Source organism: Petaurus breviceps, unplaced genomic scaffold (assembly GCF_028583685.1).
Source record: "Petaurus breviceps papuanus isolate PSGF00001 unplaced genomic scaffold, PetGlider_PUasm1.0 174, whole genome shotgun sequence".
In the NCBI taxonomy this organism is placed as follows: domain Eukaryota; kingdom Metazoa; phylum Chordata; class Mammalia; order Diprotodontia; family Petauridae; genus Petaurus; species Petaurus breviceps.
Genome location: NW_027185761.1, coordinates 56,501,283 through 56,522,738, shown reverse-complemented (window position 1 = coordinate 56,522,738; position 21,456 = coordinate 56,501,283). Strand labels below are relative to the sequence as shown.

At 36.7% G+C, this 21,456-nt stretch overlaps 2 protein-coding genes across 5 annotated transcripts in view; both read right to left on the bottom strand.

Annotated features, from left to right (window-relative positions):
- CFAP20DC (CFAP20 domain containing) overlaps positions 1-21,456 on the bottom strand; it is a 223,495-nt gene that overhangs the window by 120,597 nt on the left and 81,442 nt on the right. Inside the window, exon 8 of one of the 4 annotated variants that reach the window (XM_069084233.1) lies at positions 2,869-3,332. The exons of 2 other annotated variants lie outside the window; for them this stretch is intronic. In XM_069084233.1, coding sequence (XP_068940334.1) covers positions 3,328-3,332 — 5 coding nt within the window. In that variant the 3' untranslated portion in view covers positions 2,869-3,327. Of the gene's footprint in view, positions 1-2,868; positions 3,333-17,908; positions 18,950-21,456 lie in introns of those variants that run through there. One more of the 4 variants, XM_069084232.1, reaches the window with a different exon arrangement.
- FAM3D (FAM3 metabolism regulating signaling molecule D) overlaps positions 1-21,456 on the bottom strand; it is a 307,323-nt gene that overhangs the window by 264,466 nt on the left and 21,401 nt on the right. The gene's annotated exons all lie outside the window — the stretch shown is intronic.

Genomic DNA, 21,456 nt, shown 5'->3' with positions numbered 1-21,456 from the left:
TATTTACAAAACTATTTTTCTTCATTCCACTGAATTCCTTTGCAAATTAGCACAAGTTTCTTATGAAATACCAGCTAACTGCCAAACTTTTACCATTCCTTGATCAAAAGTGAAACTTCTACAAGTTTGGGAAATAATATCAGCTCTCCAGAAAAAGCAATCTTAGGTCAAAGAAGCAGTTATGAGGTTGTGTAAATACAGACTGTCCTCAGCTTGCATTTTGCTCAACAAATGAATATGCCCACTGATTCTATTTTGAAGGACCCCTTCATTATCTCAAGACATCTCTGGTCTTACCAGAATAAACATAATTTATCTAATTCCTGAGACCCCAGAATTCAGGCAAAACATTTCCAAATGGGGTTCTTAAGAGTTCACAGATATATAGCCTATTTCAATTCCTTTTAGGGACTTTGATTCTAATTTGCCAGACAAACGAAGTTCTTCTAAATCATTCACACAAGAAATACAATGGTAAAGTAAAACATTCATCTAAAAATCGCATATTCTCAAATTATTTGGTTCCTGACTTTAAAAAGTCTCTTCCTTCCCAAAGTGGAAGGAAGACTTAATAACAGGTTGTTCTTAAGCATCAGATAAATTGAAGAACTGCAGACTGTAAAACTGTTTGTTTCCTCCACTTCTTTACTTCACTGGATAAAACTTTTCAATTGGCTTCAGTTCTGTTCATTCTCTAGTCAGTGAAATCACCCTTTTCCCTTGCTCTAAAACAAATCTGTCATTCTCCAAGGAAGGGAGAGAGTGATACAGCAGGGTCTTGTTTGTATGAAAAAAAGTCCTAGGGACTGCAATCCCCCAAACTCACAAGACATTTACAAAAACATTCAAATCACATTTCTACCATGATTTTTGGAAATGCTTTATAAACATTTCTCATCAGTTAAAAAATGAATTCTCTAATTAGTTTTCAATGATATAAAGGATCTTTTTTCTTCTTCTTCTCCCCCTCTCTCTTCTTCTCCCTCCCTCCCCGCCACATTCCCAACTCTACCAGAATTAGGAATACAAAAATGAAGTTATACCTTGTTTCAAAGTTTTAAAACATTCTGTAGAAAAAAAGTTCCTACTCTTTTCCTGCCTACTCTTAAAACTTGTTTCCCACTGAAAGTTCACTCAAAGAGTCAGAAGAGATCACTATTTATTTGGAAAGTGAGTTAAGCATAAGAATTGTAGTAATTATAGATATCAGGGAGAATTGATTTGAGAATTAAGCTTCAAGTTGAACCTAAGCATAAGCAATATTTCAAAATCAAAATATCCTCTCTGAGGTCGAGAATGTCACATTTTGGCTTTTAATATGGTTCACAGGTTTTTTTTTTTTTGGTGGTTATTTTTTAAAAAAGATTTTAACCAGGCCATAGGTACCATATCAGGAGTAGAGTTGACAAGGAATAATGTTTGTGACAACTGTCACAAACCAGAATTATCAGAACTAGGTCTGAATGACCAGATTATTGAAGGAAGAATGAAATATCAGATAGGGATATTACTGACTATAGGATTAATGGAATATAAGATCTTTCCTGTCCATCAATAGGCCCATGTAACCCTATGCATTCCCTTTTTCCTTGGAACAGGGGCCATGTTCCCAGGTCTAAATGTACACAGGTTATTTCAATCACAGATGTCTTTCCGCTTTGAGCTCTGGCCTGCTCACAGCTGTGACACATCTTGAGTCACAGAAGAAACTTGCCTAAGCTTGCTTAGTGGGAAGTTTGCTTACAGGGAGGCTTGCTTGCAGGAAGGCTTTCCCACCTTTTGGTACTGAGCCAATTAGGCACTGAATCACCTGGGTTGTGATGTCTTCTGATTTTGAGCCTATTAGTTGAAAACTATATATACTTGGAGGTTGGTATTTTACTTTGGGGCTCATCTGTGGGAAGAATGTTTCTTTGTGATTTGGTCAGGTGAGATTCTGGGTAGCCATTGTTAAGGAGCCCCTTGCCTTTGTGAACCCAGATGTTGGTTCCCCATGGTCTGGTAATTATGTATCTATTACTTTGTTTAGACAGTTGGATTCTTTCTTGAATACTCACTTTATTTATTTATTTTTTTTGCTTTTTGTACGGCAGTTGGGGTTAAATGACATGGCTAGTAAGTGTGTCAAGTGTCCGAGGCTGGATTTGAACTCAGGTCCTCCTGACTCCAGGGCTGGTGCTCTATTCACTGTGCCACCTAGCCACCCCGAATACTTTAATTAAACAATACAGAGAAAGAAGTGAGTAAGATTGTTGACCTCTTTGAAGCTGTCTTTCCGTTAGAAAAGCAGATCAAAGAACCTGTGCTTGCAGCCCTTCTGTGTCCTGGGGTTACTGGTTTTACAGATCCACAGCAGCTGCAAGTATCATTATGATACACTGACTTCTTGAGATTTACATCAGATCAGACCAGAACAGGATCTCACAGGAATTTAGACAGGAAGAGCAGGCAAGACAGCAAAGTAATTATGAATGACTACAGATAGACAAGTTTCTTGCTTATTTGCCTTCAGGAAATGGGGTAAAAGCGAGAAAGCCCTTTAATTAAGACACAAAGTTTTCAGCCATAGCTCTTGCTTTCAGATCCTAATCACTCTGTTCCTCAGGGTATCAGTGTAGCTACTTGGTTGGTCATCGCAGAGTCTAGTGGTTTATGTCTAATAGATTATTTAGGCACAAAAGACAGACAGTACAAATAAGTACACAGATTTGTATGTGATTTTCTAGCTAGGACTGAAATTTTTCTGGTCAGTCGATTATTCCTGCTCATAAATCTTCACAGTTAAAATCTACCTTGTGCATGCTGGAGGGCTACTAGGTACGACAACTCAATCTCGATCCAACTTCGTCTCTTCCCTTTGGGTTGTCAGTAATTGAGACAGAAATTATGTGAGGGAAAAATATAGGTATTGTTGTCAATCACCAATTAATGACACAGAGATAGAAGTTGCAATTTTATTACCCTCAGAGCACAGGCTACACAGAACATTTTCCAATCAATCAGTGAGTGAGTCCAGAGCATCAGTTTCAGCAACTTTCCATAGAATGTGAATATATAAGCAAGATGGGTAAAAATTAATTGTGCAGCATGAAGGAGATGAAGATAAAGGGTTTACATTGAGGAAACAAGTAACAGAAGGAGAAGACAAGGATGTCTGCATCAGGAAGGTCAGGAAGCTAGCTGGTCCAAACTGGAGCTGAAGTTTCTATCCCAAGCCTGACTGCAGACTTCAGCAGGATGTGACCTGCTTGCTTCAGGCAGCTCAGTGTATTAAGATAAAGAAGCAGTTGGTAGTCTGCTCATTCTTTCTTCAGGTTTTCAATGAAGTTACCCTTTGATACAGAGCAAAGACATTTTCATAGAGACTTATAAGAGAAAAGTAGGCATATAGGGCTGATAATTGCTGACACCTTTTCAACTGGTTCTTTTGGTAGTGCTAAAAGCATTCTGAATTGTAACTCATATTTTGCATTAAAATTTGCATTGTCTTCAACAATTCCAAACTGTTCCTTGGCACACCAAAATTTTCTTTAACATCAATATTCTCCCTATGGTACTGTGTTTTCGATTCATGGAATACACTGCGGATATAATTTTGCAAAAGGCAAAGGACAGACACATGGTAGGTGTAAGTAAATTTTAGCATACTTAATTTAAAAATTAAAAAAAATCAAATTAATTAAAAATTATGCATTTAGGCATGACCAGGTTTATTATGAAATATGGACTGGCAGCCCAAAGGCTGGTGAAATTGTAAAGGAAGCCTTTTAATGCATAGGAGCAATCCTCTAGAGAAAATCAGTGATGAGACACAGGAAGGAATTACAGAGGATGAGGAATGGACAGGTCATTCTATACTGACCCCACCGATGAGGAAACAAAAATCAACATCCATATTCTTTTCTAGCATTTTAGAATCTTCCCTTTTTTTCAGTTACTTTGAAGATCTAACACTGAGGACTCTTTAAAACTGTCATTTTCTGAATATAGTTGTACAAGCCAAAGCTTTCTTTCTGAAGTTATCTTTCTAAGTACCATTAACGTTTTCTAACAAATTACATTGGGTGCGGAGTCCAGCGCTGATTCTACTCAACCACATGACCAAAAATGAGAGTTAGTGGGGCATGTAGGAAGAGGAAGGGAAGAGAGCAGAAGAGCGAGGGAATTAGAAATCCAGCTAGGGCTAGGGCTTTCCCTGGAGGATTCATCCAGGAAAGGCACCCCAAAGTGAAGAGACTGAGGATGTCCAGCAGCACATCCTTCATCACCTCTGCAGCAGCGGAAGAGGGAGAGGCCAAAGAATGAAGAGGGAAACCAGAGGGAGAGATGGAGAATACAAGAGAAAGTCTGACACTGAAAGTTTAAGAGAGAAAAAGCCTAAATAAGAACCTAGCTCACAACTTGATAAAGCAGTAGAGAATATCATAAAAACAAAAGGAAGAATGAATACAATCTCAAAGAGAAACCAAAGCACACTGAAAAAGTATGTATTATAAAGGAAAATTTACCACAATTACCTGATAAAATATATAATCCTCAGAATTCTCCAGAAATCATGGGAAAATAATTAAGAAAATTGAGAATGTTCCAAAAAGGAAAGAAAACTTTTAAAAAGATCAAATAAATTTACACTGGAAATCAGAGCTCTTGGTACAGAAAATAAAAGATACAAACAGCAAAGTAATAAGTATAACAAATCATAAAGTAACAATAATTTATTAAGCTCCTACTATGTGCCAGACACTGTGCTAAGTAAGCACTTTACAAATGTGATCTCATTTGATACTCATAACAACCCTGGGAAGGAGGTGCTATTATTGTCCCCATTTTACAGATGAGGAAACAAAGGCAAACAGGGTTAGATGACTTGCCCACGATAACACAAAGAAGTCATCTGGTAATGCTAACCTCTCCTTAAACACTTACAGCCATGGTCTATGGCAGTACACAGCCTGATGCCCTGGAAGAAATAAAGCCTCAAATGCTGGATAATGCAAATATAAGGACAAATGGGCATTTTTGCCTGTTTCTGGTCTATATGAAAATGCTTTCTCAACTTTTAAAAAAAGTGTCTCAGGCCCCACCTGAACTCAGGCCTTGCTGATTCCAGGCTCAGCACTTCACCACTGCACCAGCGAGCGTCCAGGAAGTAGGAAAGATTAATATAAGATACAGAACTTTTCCAAAAAAGCAGATTCTCAAATTTGAAAATGAACATATTGAAAAATAGGAAAATTTGGTAGAAAAGGCAGCAATGTTCTTTTAAAAAATCCATGAATTCCATATTGATCAAAGCTACTGGCTTTCAAGATGGCACTTAAAGATATATATCAAGGATCACAGATCTCCAAGAGTAACATGACAAATAATAAAAAAAAAAAAACCCTGAATATAATTCTCTGGTAAATAATGCAAGAAAATTCCTTAGGGCTTCTGAAAATGACAAAAACCTACTTAAAAGTTTAAATCCAAAATCATGGCCTAAAATGTTAGTCCAAATAAAATCATCCTCAATACCTAATGAAATACATTCTTCTTCTCAAGAGTGAGATCCTATAAATATCAGCTTTACACTTAGGCTAGATGCATTTTTATGTGCACTTGTCTCCTCTACTAGAATGTAAGAGCCCTGAGAGTAGATATTATTTCATCTTTGTGTTTGTATTCCAGGGCCTAACACTCAGAATCCAAGCCCTAGCCCAGGACATTACAAGTCTGCCTTCAAGGGAAAGAGAGAATGGATTATGATTTCATTGGTACTGGGACCTCCCCGCTGCATGTTACAGTGTTAGAGAGGCACAGACAGCGAGGTGATACCATAGATCGATGCCTCAACTTTCAGTCAGGAAGCCATAAATTCTAATCCTGCCTCAGACACATCCCAGCCATGTAACCCTGAGCAGGTTACTTAGCAGCTCTGGGCCTTAATTTTCCCATTTGTAAAATGAGGATTCTAGCAGCACCTATCTCATAGGGTTGTTGAAAGAATCAAATGAGTAAATATATATAAAATCCTTTTGCAAAACTTAAAAGCACAATATAAATGCTAGTTACTGCTACTATGATTACAATGACTGTTATTACTATTTTATATATATTATTTATATATAATTATATAAAATAATAAATATATATTTATATATAATATATAATAATAGTTATTACTATTATTAAATAGAGCCTGTGACCTGATAAGGATCCCAGAGTCAGTTTGTGTTAGAGACACTTCTTGAACCCAGTTTTTCCTGACTTGCTCTCCATCTATGACCATGCTATGTGACCTCTGATCAGGTTAATTAATTAACAACTAATTAATAACAACAGTCATAGCTAGCATTTACTGTGGTCCTTTGAAGGTTGCAAACCACTTCACAAACATGGTCTCATTTGATCCTTATGACAACTCTGGGAGGTAGGTATTATTATTATCTCCATTTTCCACAAATGTATAAACTAAGGTAGAAATTAAGTGACTTGCTCAGTTACACAGCTACAAGGTCTTCCCAACTTCCCAGATTCAGTGCTCTATACACTGCACCAACTAGCTGCCTCTAATCAAGAGATCAACCCAAAAAGCCACAGAAGAAAAAACCAAAATGGATGAACACTGCCTATTGTCCATACAATCCCATGCTGTTAGAAGGTCAGCCCACTGACCAAGGCCAGAAGCTTTGCTGTCTTGGGTCCGCATTTCATATGGGCGATGAGTGGGAACCTGAGATGAAGAGGTCAAAGAAAGGGGTTTCAACTACTGCCAGGTGCTCCCTGGCACAGAAATAACCTCACGTACATTTTCTGTTTGATGCTGGTTACCAATTTTGGAACACCATAGTCTTCCTAAGACTCAAAGTTACACATGACCCAAAGGTCAGGAGAGACACACACCGACATCTGAAACACAAAAGAACTCATTCAAATGTCCCACTGGAAATGGGGGTCAGTTGGTTATACAGCAAGAGCAACACAAAACTAGTGATGGCCTGAATACTGCAACAAGATCCACACAAAGAAGAATGATCAAGAGCCAGCAAACTGGGTAGATATTCTAAGGAACAATGATGGAAGAACACAGAAAAGATTTTTCTCCAGACAAAAAGACATGGATGGCTTGCATTTGGTACCAACGGAAGACATATACACATTAAGGAGATTATATAACCACTGTAGTATCGAAGAATTACGTAAATACATATGGCGAGTTAGGTTGTTATCATAAAATTGTCAGATCTGGAATATAATTGTTTGATCCTTTAAGAAAACTCAAATCAAAATAAAAAGTTTAATGGACAGTTTAGAAGTCATTAAAAAACTTACAATTGCAGAAATTTTTAGGTGTAAAATCTCTTTTTGGAATCTGAAAAGAATGGCTTTAAAAATAGAAATCGGTATCCATAATAACAAGTTTAAAAAAAGAGATCAGATTGAATCATCACTTCAGGCATTTCATTTTCTCAAGTTTTCTGAAAATGAACTTAGTGTGGGTCAAAGATGTTACCATTAATTATTTTTCTACTTTTTGGAGGCATACATGCCTTCATAGTTAAATGATAAAACCTAAGGGCCTACATTCTAATTGTCTTTTGAAAAAATAAACATTAATTTCTGTCTCAAGATACAATTCTAATTATTTTAGTCATTTAAGTTTCTAGGGTTTTCAAAGCTTAAGCTATAAAAATCTGCTGAATGTTCAACTTTAATCACTGAGGGGGTCATGCTTCCAGCTTCCTTGTGCTATCTGACAATAAAGTCAGTATTAAACTTGACATTTGATGTTTGGCACTGAATTTAATCATTTTCATATTATTTTAATAAGATAACTCATAAAGAACTGTATCATCTTAAGAAACCCAGAAAGTCTGACTAAATGAATGGCACTAGAATCTAGGAACTAGATAATGGGAATCTATTCCCATCTCTTACCCTTATTTACTAGGTTGTTTGGAAAGTTACTTAATCAAAACTTTCATTATATCATATATCAAGTGAGTATGTTAAGATTTCTTCATATAATTAGTAGAATTCCATGACTATAATTCAAATGGTTGCGGTGAGAATTAATGGGGCAGTAATCTAAAGAAAAGAACAGATGGAATAGGGAAAATAATGTCAGATTATATAAAACTGACAGTTTCCAGAGAGGATAAAGAATGAAGGCTAGAAAAGTGGAGCCCCTCTTATATGACAGGCCCTGTGCTAAGTGCTGCAGAGACAAAGATGGACAAAACCAAGAAAAGGCCTTGATCTCCAGTGACACAGCCTGCAAACCATTATGTATAAACAAGAGATGCAGAGGACAGATGGGAGATAATTTCAGAGGGAAGGTAGGGGAAAGGGATTAGGAAAGAAAGGAAACCAGGAGACAGAAGTGAGGAAAGTGAGTTTTCCAGGTAGGGGGGAACAACCTGAGAAAAGATCAAGTATATAGACATAGAATGTTCGTGAGGAGGACACAGAAGGTCAGTGTTGCTGGAACTAGAGTAGAAGGTGGAGATTAAGTGTAAGACTGGCAAGGATGGAAGGGGCCAATCTGGGAAGGGAGCATATCCAAGAGATGGGATGGTACAAGTGATAAGACCTGGCAACGCACAGAACATGTGGGCTAAATGTAGGCTGACACCAAGGTTAGGTGTCACCCTTGACGGGAAGAGGGAAGTTCAGAAAAGTCTGGAAGTTAGGACAATGAGTACAATTTTGGACATACTAAGTTTGAGATGGTCAGAGAAAGTGAAAGATTTAAACAAAGAGGGAGTAGCCCGTGGTGAGTTTAATCTCTCAACTTCCAGCAAAACTTCTGACTAATTGAAACCAATAGTAAGTTTTGGCCTCTAAGATTCCCCTTTGATGCTTCATCATAGCATTGAGATAACTCAGGGTTCTCCAAAGTTTTCCTAGCAGAACTTAAGTGTTGGCCAGTGCTCACAAGTTAGAAAGGCTTTGAGCAAGGGTGGAGTGATAGACTGCACGTCTGCCATCCAGGGAGATAAAATAATAACAAAATTCAACTGGAAAAATACAAGATCTAGACAATCAAATCATAAAAAGAAGTAAGGATGAAGGTGGAATAGCCACTAACACTGAATATTTGGATAGCAATCTGTGATAGTAATGGCAACTAAAGATAGGTTGTTCTTTAATTCTTTAACGACCACACCCCAGGATGGCTGTAGAGGGATGATTTTGGGGGGCAAGATAACTCTCAAAGACCATCTACTAAGATATTTGTGCCAAGGGAAGGTGTATCCAAGATCACAAACCTATAAATTTTGAGATGTAAAGAATTAATTCCTTTCATTAACAACAATAACCTAGGACTTGTTTTAAAATAAGCTAATGTTTAAATACTGAAATTGTATCACCTTTCCCTAAGACAATGTAAAAACATTATCTATATTCTCAGTTAACATATATCAACAAGAGAAAAAGCAATAAAGCATACATAAGATATTATTTTTCTCTTAGAACTTTATTAAGAGGCTAAAATTAGGCCAGTTTATATACTTTACTGTTAATAGGAAGAGAAAGTTTTCTGATAAGGAAAAGCCTTTATCAACTCAGATAAATGCAGACATTATTCAAAAAAGAGAATTTATTTATCAGTAGGAGCAGAGAATATCAACCAGTTCTGCTCATAATGTAGGTACAGTTTTGTAACCTTGAATTTCCATGATATAATTTGAGATTCCCTTCCATGATTTTTCAAATATTAATATATAAGTATAAAAGATAAAATGTTCCTATCAGTAACTATGAAAAAACACAATTAAAAATATATATCTAAAATTGTTTTAAAAGTTAGGTATTTGATAAACTTAAGCAAAAAGGGGTTTTTTAAAAGTATTTTAGAACACACTTGCTAGATTTCACCTATTTTTAAAATTTTTTAAAAATGTCACCTATTTAAAAAAATCCATTCTTTTTTTTAAAGTTAGGTTTATTGATGTTGCTATTTCTTACATCTTTACAGTATCCCATGTATCCCTCCCCAAGAGACATACCATATGATAAACGGCATATGGCATATATTTAGAGAAGGGGAGGGGGGAGTAAGCATATGTGATTGATATACTGAGAAAAATCCAAAAAACACGTAAATGCATTAGACATGTGGACCTCCATAAAGGGAGTTCTCTCATATCTCTTCATTCAAGTCCCACTCATTTTGTTACATTCACTTTTGATTTTTTTAGAGATGTTCTTTCCATTTATATAGTTGTAGTCATTGTGGATATGTTTTTCCTGGCTTTCTCTGCTCACTTCATTCTGCAGTAGTTCAAAGAGATCTTTCCAGGCTTCTCTGTATTCATCACACACATGATTTCTTACATGACAGTTTATTCCATTACATTAATGTACCACAATTGGTTAAGTTATTCCCCAAGAGATGGGGCATGTACTTTGTTTCTAATTTTTAGCTATGACAAAAAAAATGTGACTATAAATATTTTGAAGTATATGGGGATATTTTTCTCATCAATGGTTTCCTTGGAGTATAAGACCAGTAATGGCATCTCTGATTCAAAGGCTATTTTGGTGACCTTTTGGTCACTTTATCTGAAAATTTCAGATTACTTTCCAAAAGGGTTGTACTATTTCACAGCTCTACCAACAATGTATTAGTATGCCTCTCTTCCCACGATCCCTCCAGCATTGACTGTAGCAATGTTTTTTGTCATTTCTGTCGATGTTCAAGGTACAAGGTGAAACCTCAAAATTGTTTTGATTTTAATTTCTCTTATTATTAGTGATTTGGAGCATTTATGTAGTTATGAATACTTTGCATTATTACTTCTGAGAACTGTTTGTTCCTAAGTTTTGACCAAAGAAATGGCAAGCAGCCATACATATAAATTGTTTATACAGCTTGGATAACAAATCCTTATCAGAGAAATTTGCCATAAAGATATTTTTTCCCATTCAACCACTTCCTTCTTATCCTAAATACATAAATGTTGTCTGTACAGAAGCTTTTCAGTTTCAAGTAATCATTTATCTATTTTACCTTTCCCAACTGACCCTATCTCGTTTTGTTAAGAATATATATTTTTTACCACAGCTTTGAGAGGTACGTGATCTGTTTTTCTTTTAATTTTTTACATATGAGCTTTAATAATAAGGTCATGTAGTCATTTAAAATATATTGTGTTGTAAGCTGTTGGTCTAAGGCTAATTTCAGCCAAATTGCTTTACAGTTTTCCTTGAAGTTTTTATCCAATATGGATATTATCAAACACAAAGCTACAGAGTTTTCTTACTTCTGAATCTCCCTTTTCTAGTCTATTCCACTGATCTACCCTCTATTCTTTAACCAATACTAGATGGTTTTCATGACTGTTGCTTTATAATAGAGTTTGAGGTTTGGAAATACTATTCCTCCTTCATCTTTACTTCTTTTTATGATTTGATCTTCTAGATCTTTTACTTTTCCAACTGAACTTAGTTATTATCAAGCTCAGTAAAGTACCCTTTTGGTAATTTGTTTGGTAAAGGATTAAAAGTATAAATTAATTTTGATAGTATTATCATTTTTTTCTATATTGGCCTGGCCTGGTCACAAACACTGAATATTCACCCAGCTATCTAGCCTGTTCTCTAATTCTTCAAGAAGCATCTTGTGACTGAGTATACACAGGTCTTTTGTGTGCTCTGGGAGGCCAATCTCCAATTATTTTATGCATTTCATAGTTACTTGGAATAGGATTTCCTTTTCTAGTACTGCTTCCTGTATTATTATATAGAAATGGTCTTGATTTAGGAGGATTTATTTTGTAGCTTGAAACTTTGTTGAAGCTACTAATTATCTCAATTAGCATTTTTGCTCATTTCCTGGGATTTTCCGAGTAAACTGTTATATCACCAACAAACAGGGTCAGTTTTATCTCCTTTTTGCCTATGTTTATTCCTTTAATTCCTTTCTTTTGACTTACTGCTATTGCTAGCATTTCTAGAATTATATCAAATAATACTGGGAAGAATAGGTTATCTTTGCCTTACTCCCATAATTACTAGACTAGCTACTAGTATATCCTTATTGCCTATGATGCTTGCTTTCAGTTTTAGATAGGCACTTTTTATGATATCAAGAAAGGTCCCTCTATGCCTATACATTGAAGGATTTTTAGCATAAAAGAGTACCATAGACACTAATACATTGTTGGTGGACCTGTGAACTGATCCAATCATTCTGGAAAACAACTCTGAACTATGCTCAGAGGGCTATAAAACTGCATACCCTTTGGCCCAGCAATAGCACTGCTAGGTCTATAGCCCAAAGATATATATATATATATATATATTTTTTTTTTAAAAAGGACCTATTAGTACAAAATATTTACAGCAGTTCTTTTTGTTGTGGCTAAGAATTGGAAGTTGAAGGGCTGCCCATCAACTGGGGAATGGCTAAACAAGCTTACTGTGTTATAAGAAATTACAAGCAGGGGGCGGCCAGGTAGCACAGCAAGTAAGAGCACTGGCTCCAGTGTCGGGATGACCTGGAGATCGAATCCTGGGCTCAGATACTCAGCACCACACCCAGAAATAACTGGCCATGTAACCTTGAGCAAGTTACTTAACCCCAATTGCTTAAAAAAAAAAAAATTACAAGCAGGATGATTTTAGAAAAAAACCTGGAAAACTTAAATGAACTGATGCAAAGTACAGGGAGCAGAACCAGGAGAATGTTCTACATAGTAACGTTAATATTGTATAACGAATAATTTTGAATGATTCAGCTATTATCAGCAATACAATGATCCAAGACAATCCCAAGGGACTAAAGATCAAGCATATTATCTGCCTCCAGAGAAAGAAGTGATATTGTACAGACAAGCTACTTTTTAATTTCTTTCATTCTTTTTCTTTTATTAGAGTCTGCTTGTGCAAAATGACTAATTAGGAAATGTTTTACATGACTGCACATGTACAACCTATATTTGATATCTCAGGGAGAGGGGAGGGAAGGGGAAGGAGTGAGGCATAGAAATTGGAACTCACAACTTAAAAAAAAAGTTTAAAAACTGTTTCAACATATAATTGAGAGAAAAATAAAATAAAATAAACAAAAAAGAGTGCCATACTTGGTCAAAGGCTTTGGGGGGGGGTGTAGGGGAAAGGCAATCAGGATTAAATGACTTGCTAGGGCTCACAGAGCTAATAAGCATCTGAGAATGGATTTGATCTCAGGTTCTTCTAACTCCAGGGCAGGTGCTCTATCCACTATGCCACCTAGATGCTCTGTCAAAGGCTTTTTTCTGAATTTACTGAGATAATCATGTGGTTTTGGAAGTTTGGGTTTTTAATATGATTAACTTCATTGATTGTTTTCCTAATGTTGAACTATCCTAGTATAAATCTCATTTAATTATAATGAATGACTTCTTGGATAAATGACTGTAATCTGTTTGATAGGATTTTGTTTAAAATTTTTGAGTCAATGTTCATTAATGATACTGGCCTACAGGGTTCTTTCCATGTTTCCTCTTTTAGGTATCAATACTTTATTTGCCTCATAAAACGATTCTCAGTGTTTTATTTCTCAATTTTTGAGAGTAATTTTGAAATATAGTTAGTAACAGTTCTTTCAAAGTTTGATAGAATTTTCCAGCAGGCTCAAGAGGTTTTTCTTTGGTTATTCCTTTACAACTATATCTTTGATAATTTTGAATATTTTGTATTTTTGAAGGTATTCCTTTTTTTCTTTTGTATTCTCAGTTTATTTTTTTTAAGCACACCACTGTGCGTATGTTCTAATTATTCTTTTTGCTGTGATTTTACCTTACTCATTAGCTATTTTATCAATTTGATTTTCTGCTCTATTTTCTTTAAACTCGTTAGTTAGGGTTTTAACAATTTTATTAGTCTATTAGAACCAGCTTTTAGTTTTATTTATCATTTTTCAATGTTTTTTTGTTTCCAATTTATCTATTTCTCCTTTAATTTTTAATATCTCTTTTGTCTTTATTTGAGGTTAATTTGTTCATTTTCTATTAAAATGCATATTCAGTTTATTAGTTTTCTCTTTTTATATTTTGTGAATATATGATTGTAAGGTTATGATTTTTACCCAGTGGTCTGCTTCAGCTTCATCCTAGACATTTTGGTACGGCATTTTATCATTACGATCTTCTTTTACATAATTATAATTGTTTATGTGATTTGCTTTTTGTCCCATTCATTAAAAATTCATTGTTAAGTCTCCATCTGAGTCTCTATATATTTTTTGTGGTCCCTGAACCAATTATTATTTTTATTATGTTATGGTCTGTAAAGGATGTATTAACTACTTCTGCATCTTTATGTTTGTTTGCAATATCTCTGTACTCTAGTACCTGGTCTATTTTTGTAAAAGTTAATGAGAAATAAATGTGCTTTTATTGTCCCATTGTGAAGGTGCCCTAAGTCTTTTGACTCTAGTTTCTCTAGAATCTTGTTCAGTTCCATATTTTCACTTTTGTTTCTCTGTTAGATTTATCCAAAACCGAGACAGGGATATTAAAATCTCCTGTCACTATTGTGTGTTACTGTCTTCTTGAAGCTCAACTATTTCCTTCACGAATTTGGATGCCAAGGCATTTGTTCAGTATAAGCTTATTACTTATATTGGTTTTTATACATAGTTCATCACTTCAGCATGTTATCTTTGTTTTTGCTTTGCTCTGGCAGAATGATGGCAATGTGTACTTTTTCTGGATTCAACTAATGTGCAATATTTTTTTTCCCATCCCCTTGGTTTTATTTTGTTACTGTTTTATGATGTTTGTTTTTAAAATGTGTTTGTAAGCCACAGATTGTAGGGTTTTGTTTTCTTATCTAATCTGTCACTCTTTTTCGTTTTTTGGTTTGTTTAATCCCTTCATATCTGATGTTATGGATTAGGTTTATATTTTCCTCCATCTCTAAAATTGTTTATTTTTTTTTCAGGTTATGATCCCCAGCCCCATTCTGCTGTAAACACAGTATTATGTTCCTCCAGTTATTTTAATCCTTTTTTTAAGTTTGCTTTGTTCCCACTGGCTACTCCTCTCACTCCTCATCCTTTCTTCTTGTTTGTTACTCCTTTTTCCTATTAGGGTTTTTCTTTGAAATTAATTCTTCTCTCTTTTATCAGGTTGGATATTTCTCTTCCCTCTTTTTTTCTTTTTAGTATGGTAAGTCCCCCCTCTCTCTTCCCTCCCTTTTAACTACTCTTGTTTATTAGGGTTTTGTTTTTAGTTTTACATTTTTGCAACTCTTTGAAAAAATATTTCATTTACTCTCTCCACTGTCCACCTTCTTCTTTCTATTTACTCTAGACTCTCATTCTCTAATTTGTGGCCCCTATAATTATCTGATCTCTCTCTTCTCAGTATTCTTTATACAATCGAAGTTTCCCAAGGTATCCATTCTAGGTTCTGCCCTGCAGGAGCTTTCTGCTACTGTCCTGGTAGGGCTTACCCTGTGAATTCCCCTCTTCCATTGTACCTTACTCTCAGAACAATGCTTATGATTGCAGGTCTCAAAGAGGACATTGCCACAAGGTGGGTTCCTTCCCCTGTCCCTATCCCATCGATCTCTACCCTGTCTTGTTGATCTTCTTTTTTCCCTACACTTGCATAGAAATCTCTATCGTCTTTGCTCTTCTGTTCCTCCAGGTGCCAGTTGCCCCCAGGGTGGAGTTCCAACTCTCCTCCCAACTTTTCAGGCACCAAATCCTCCAGGGCTCATCCACTATAAGTAACCCATATGAGCATTCATCAATGGAATTCCCTACCACTTCCAAAGTAAGACCTTCTTCCTTTTCTCCCCTTTTCAATCTCTTTCCCCTCCTTACTGACTCCCCTTAAGGCACTTCTTTTTCTGAGACCACAGAGGTCCCCATCCCCTCATTTTTAGCCTGAGTTGACCCTGGGTCATCACTCACTCCTCTCTAACCCCCAGCTCTCTTTCATGGACACAGACTCACAAAAGAAGTATTCACTTATAGACAGGGTGGTGCTTCCAGGCTCTATCCATAACGTTCCTTGTTCATTTTCTCACCGTTATCTCTACCAAATTTCTGCTCTCACCCATGTTTCCCTGTGTACATTTAGAAAGAAGTCTCTTACTCGTCTTTCTGTAATGGAACTGAAAACTGATACTCCACTTTATTTTGTGTTATTTTGTTAAGGCTCATCAATTTACTAGGTATTAACATTCAAGCCACTGTGTATTTCTTTCCCCTAGTATCTCAACTTAAACTCCCTCTGAACTCCTTAAGCCTGTAGTTATTAATCCCCTATTTTGCAACACAAGTCACTCTACCCAACAGCTTCTCCTCGGGAGTTTCTAGACTCAATACCCTTAGTTATATTCTAATCTGTTCGAAGTTGCTTGCATGTAGACTGCAAGGGTCCTTTTCTTCCTCAGAAACTGCCCATCATGGGACATTCTAGAGAATGTTAGTCCACCTGGTGAGAAACGGATGCAGAGTGTGGTGAAGTGACCTCACGCTGACCAATAAAAGAGAACTAACTCCTCTGCTGTATCTGATTGGTGTCGCTGTGTATTCACCTCTTCAGGGCTACAGCAGAACTGCCCTGAGCGTCAGACGCATCCTGGGCTACTGAGGAGCCTTAGGTCCCATTTATTGGCCACTGCATTATTTTTTTTTTTAGCCTTGCTAATAAATTGATTGTTTTGGGAGTTTTTTAACTCAGTGTTTCTTTACTGCAGATTTCATCACACTTATTATTCTGGTGCCCTTGCTGGCTGTATTTATTAAACTCTTTCTTCATTTCTGTTCCTTAGGGTGTTCGAGAACTAAATCATTTCTTTAGTTCTAAATAGTGTTTCAAAATTCTCCTTATTATTGGATGTCCATATTTTGTCTTATATAATTAGGACTGGATTTACAGAATAGGTCACCTTGGTCTGTATTCTAAACTGCAGTGCTCTTCAGAACACATTATTCCATTCCTTCCTCCTTTTTCTAGTGCATGTGGAATAGTCTTACATTATTCAAATGCCCTTCCTTTTGTTTTGTTTTCACAGTTTTCTAGCCTTGATCTCTGCCTCAAATGACTTTTGGGCAAACAGAACTGGCCCAAACTAGGTTCTGGGCTCTTCCTTCAGGTTTGGTGGAATGATGTACAGTTTCTCACGAGTCCAGTGTCCTGTCCTGGTGACCTGTCCCACTCTGCCTATTCCTTAGTTCTTTGGCCAAGCAGTTACATTTTGGAGATTGATTTCCCTGGAGCTACTGGCAGTTCAGAGCTTTGCAGCACTGGTGCTTTGAGGTTGTACCCGCAAGTTGGCATTTGTTTCTGAAGGGCTTTGGCCAAGCTAGATGCCAAGGCCTGAGGAAATTTCCACAGCCTGGAGTTCAAGTGTCTATGGCACTGGAAAGGAGGGATGACCAGGGTGCAGAGGTGGGTTTTATACAGGTAAGCCTGTGTCATGTCCTTAAATCTGCTAGTGTAGCTTTGATGCCAATAGTGTGGGAGGTCAGGAAGGGGTGCTCAGTAAGAAAAGTTGCAGGGTTTTATTTTTTTTTTAACCTTCTTTTGGATTCCAGGTGTCCTAGACTATGGAAACAGATGAAACTGCTTCATTTCTGGTGCATAATTTCTGTTTTAGAGAAGTGTGAGGATCTGAGAAAACATCCCAATCGCCATCTTGTTGCTCATGTGACCCTGAAGTCTAAAATCTATTCTTTACACAGGTGCTGATACCTTTCTCATAACAAACTTTTTTTTGCACTAATTTAGGGCCAGGCTTAAACTAATTTTCACATTTCTAACGCCCCGGGTGGTTCATGTAGTAGGTGTTTAATAATTGCTTGTTGGACTGAACTGTAAGAGAACTTGTGATATTTCATGCAAATTAATTAGGAAACTCTTCAAAATGCAAGAGAAGAAGTTTTCACTTTCAATGGTTATGAAATGATGCACTCAACAAGTGTGCTGCTGATTTTATTCACAACTCAATGACAGGGCTGAATTACAGTTAGAAAGGGATCTGAAGTAAGTTACAGCTTGGTTTTTTTTTCTCTTTCAGTAATGTCTTTTCTCTGCCAGTAGTCCAAACTCCTAGAATCTCTTTTTTAGATTGCACTTCATAGGCTGAGCAGCTGTTCTTCTGACCCTCCTCCAAACAAGGCACCAATAAGGACCTTGTCAATGTAAGAGATAGAAGGAAGATGACATCATGGTTCTAGAGGAAAATATTGTTTCCCCTTCAGGTAGTATCATCTCACCAGAGCCACAGAAGGAGAAAAAGAATCCACCTCCCCCCCAAAACACTAATGTTGCTGCACAGGAACAATGAAGTTCGGTCAAACTCCTTTCTAATATTTAAGTAAATTACTAGTTTGATTTGTGCTGAGTGGGCCAGCACATTATCATTAGTGAGCCAACTACTCAGTTCAGATCATCAGACCTGACATTCTCAATGCCATTAAATGTGGGCACCACGAGAAAGGATCAGCTCCTCTTCTAGTACTCTGCTCATTCCGTCCTTAGCTCTCCTACTGGAGGGACTGAAGGAAACAAGTTTTCATTTTCAAAAACACTGTACATATAATGCCTTATTAGAAGCATGATGATATTAAAAATATAAATGAATGTGTTTAAAATATTTCTGTTCTCTATCAAGTTATATGATACCAACCAAAATACTGGAAAGCTCTAGACCCTTTGGAGTATTTGTGCTTACTGAAAAAAAACCCAAAAGCTGTCTTTTAAAACAAGCTGCTATTGTCTGCTCCCTTGGTGTTTCTTAAGGGCAGGATCTGAATTTGGGATTTCACTGGCATAGGGACCTCATTGGTGAGGAAACTCCCTCCCCCAGTGCAGGTGGGCATCTTCTCAACAATTTATAGTCTTAGAAAGCTCCAGAGACATTAAGCAACTTGCTGTGTCAGAGGCAGGACTGGAACCCAGCTCTTCTTGGCTTCAAGGCTAGCTTTCTGTCAACTACTCCACACTGGCTCCCCGCACTTATTCATCAATCATGAGAGCAGACATTCATTCCATCACGAAGATCAATCATTGTAGGGAGACAAGTTTTTTGGGACATGCAAAAACAAATTGTTTGAAATAAAAAAAAATTACTTTCTGGATTTTCTATAATTAAAAAAAAACTTCACTATTCACGATAACAATGCTTATAGTAACTCCTATTTATCCACAGCTTTTAACGTTTACAGAACAGGTTTCTTAGAGCCATCAAATGAAACAGGTAGTCCAAGTTCCATCTCTGTTTCATAGATAATCAAACTGAGGCCTGGAGAATTGGAGAGACTCTTAAAGTAAGCTACAGGAATGGATGGCTGGTGCTGGGCCTGGAGATGACAGGTGAGGGCTACCAGAGGTCTCTGGAGTTACCAGAGGATGGAAGTGAGGCTGGGGAGTACTTTACCCAAGATCCCAGAGGAAGGAAGTGGAATATGGGATCTGAGCAGCCAGTTGGCCTCTAGCATCAGCTTCTGCCACCCCCCTGTATTGCGTGACCTCTTCCCTACACTGTGATAGTAACTAACCTGCTATACCTCTCTGGCATCACGTTCTTTTTTTTTTTTTTTTTTTTGGTTCTTCAAATGCTTTATTGACTTCTGGTTTACATCATTCATTTCTGCCAGATTTTGAGTTACAAATTTTCTCCCCGTTTTTCCCCTACCCACTGCCCCAAAATAGGGGTCCCACAGGATATCCCCTCCTCCAATCTGCTCTCTCCCATATATTCTCCCATACCCCCTTCGACTTTTCCAGTAGGGCATGGTGGATCTCTATGCCCCAGTGCCTGTATATCTTATTTCCCAATTACATGTAAAATAGTATTAATAATAGTATATCTATATGTATATATATATATATTTAAACATTTGATTTTAAAACTTTGAATTCCAGATTCATTCCCTTCCTCCCTTGTCACCCACCCTTACTGGGAAGATAAGCAATTCAGCATAGGTTGTACATGTGCAGCTATGCAAAACATTTCCATAGCAGATATATTGTGAAAGACTCACTGTATTTCCCTCCCTCCTATCCCACTTCCCACTTGTTCTATTCTCTACTTTGATCCTGTCCCTTTTCAAAAGTGGGTGCTTCCAACTTCCCTCCCCTTCCATCATCCCCCATCTTATCCCTTTCCTCCCTACTCTCCTGGAGGGTGAGATACCCTATTTAGTGTGTATGTCATTCCCTCTCTGAGCCAAATTCAATGAGAATAAAGTTGACCCATTCCCTTTTGCCTTCCTGTTCTTCCCCTCCATTGTAACCATTTTTCCTTGCCTCTTCTATATGAGATAGTTTACCCATTCTGTCTCTCCCCATCTCCTCTCATTATATTCCTTTCTCACCTCTTAATTTCACCTTTTAAGTATCATCCCTTCCTGTTAAATTGGTCCTGTGCCCTCTATATATGTATACCTGTAAACATGTATACACACATTCACATACGTATTCATATGCCTATATACCATCCTATACAGACATATTTATATATATATATGTATACACACACATATATATTTCTATTATCTCCAACTATTTTCATGCTGAGAAAAGTTTCATCAGTTACAAAGATTGTTTTTCCATGTAGGAATGTTAATAGTTCAACTTTGGTAAGTTCCTTATGATTTCTTTTCCCTATTTACCTTCTCATGCTTCTCTTGCTTCTTGTATCTGAATGTCAAATTTTCTATTCCACTCTGGTTTTTTCAGCAAGAATGCTTGAAAGTCCTCTATTGCACTGAATGACCATATTTTCCCCTGAAACATGATACTCAGTTTTGCTGGGTATGTGATTCTTGGTTTTAATCCTAGCTCCTTTGACCTCCAGAATATCATATTCCAAGCCCTTTGATCTCTCAGTGTAGAAGCTACCAGATCCTGTGTTATCCTGATTGTGTTTCCACAATATTCAAACTGTATTTTTCTGGCTGCTTGTAATATTTTCTCCTTGATCTAGGAATTTTGAAACCTGGCTATAATATTCCTAGGACTTTTCTTTTTGGGATATTTTTCAGGAGGTGATTGGTAGATTTGTTCAACCTCTATTTTGCCCTATGGTTCTAAAACATCAGGGCAGTTTTCCTTGAGAATTTCTTGAAGAATGATTTCTAGGTTCTTTCTTTGATCATGGCTTTCAGGTAGTTCAATAATTTTTTAATTATCTCTCCTGGATCTATTTTCCAGGTCAGTGGTTTTCCCAATGAGATATTTGACATTGCCTTCTATTCTTTCATTTATTTGGATCTGTTTAACAGTATCTTGATTTCTCATAAAGTCATTAGCTTCCATTTGCTCCAATATAATTCTGAAGGAATGATTATCTTCAGTGAACTTTTGAGATTCTTTTGCCATCTGGCAAATTCAACTTTTTAAGGCATTCTTCTCCTCATTGCCTTTTTGAGCCTCTTTTGCCATATGAGTTAATTTTTTAAAGTGTTATTTTCCTCAGTCAGGCTGTTGACTCTCATTTCGTAATTTTCTTGCATCATTC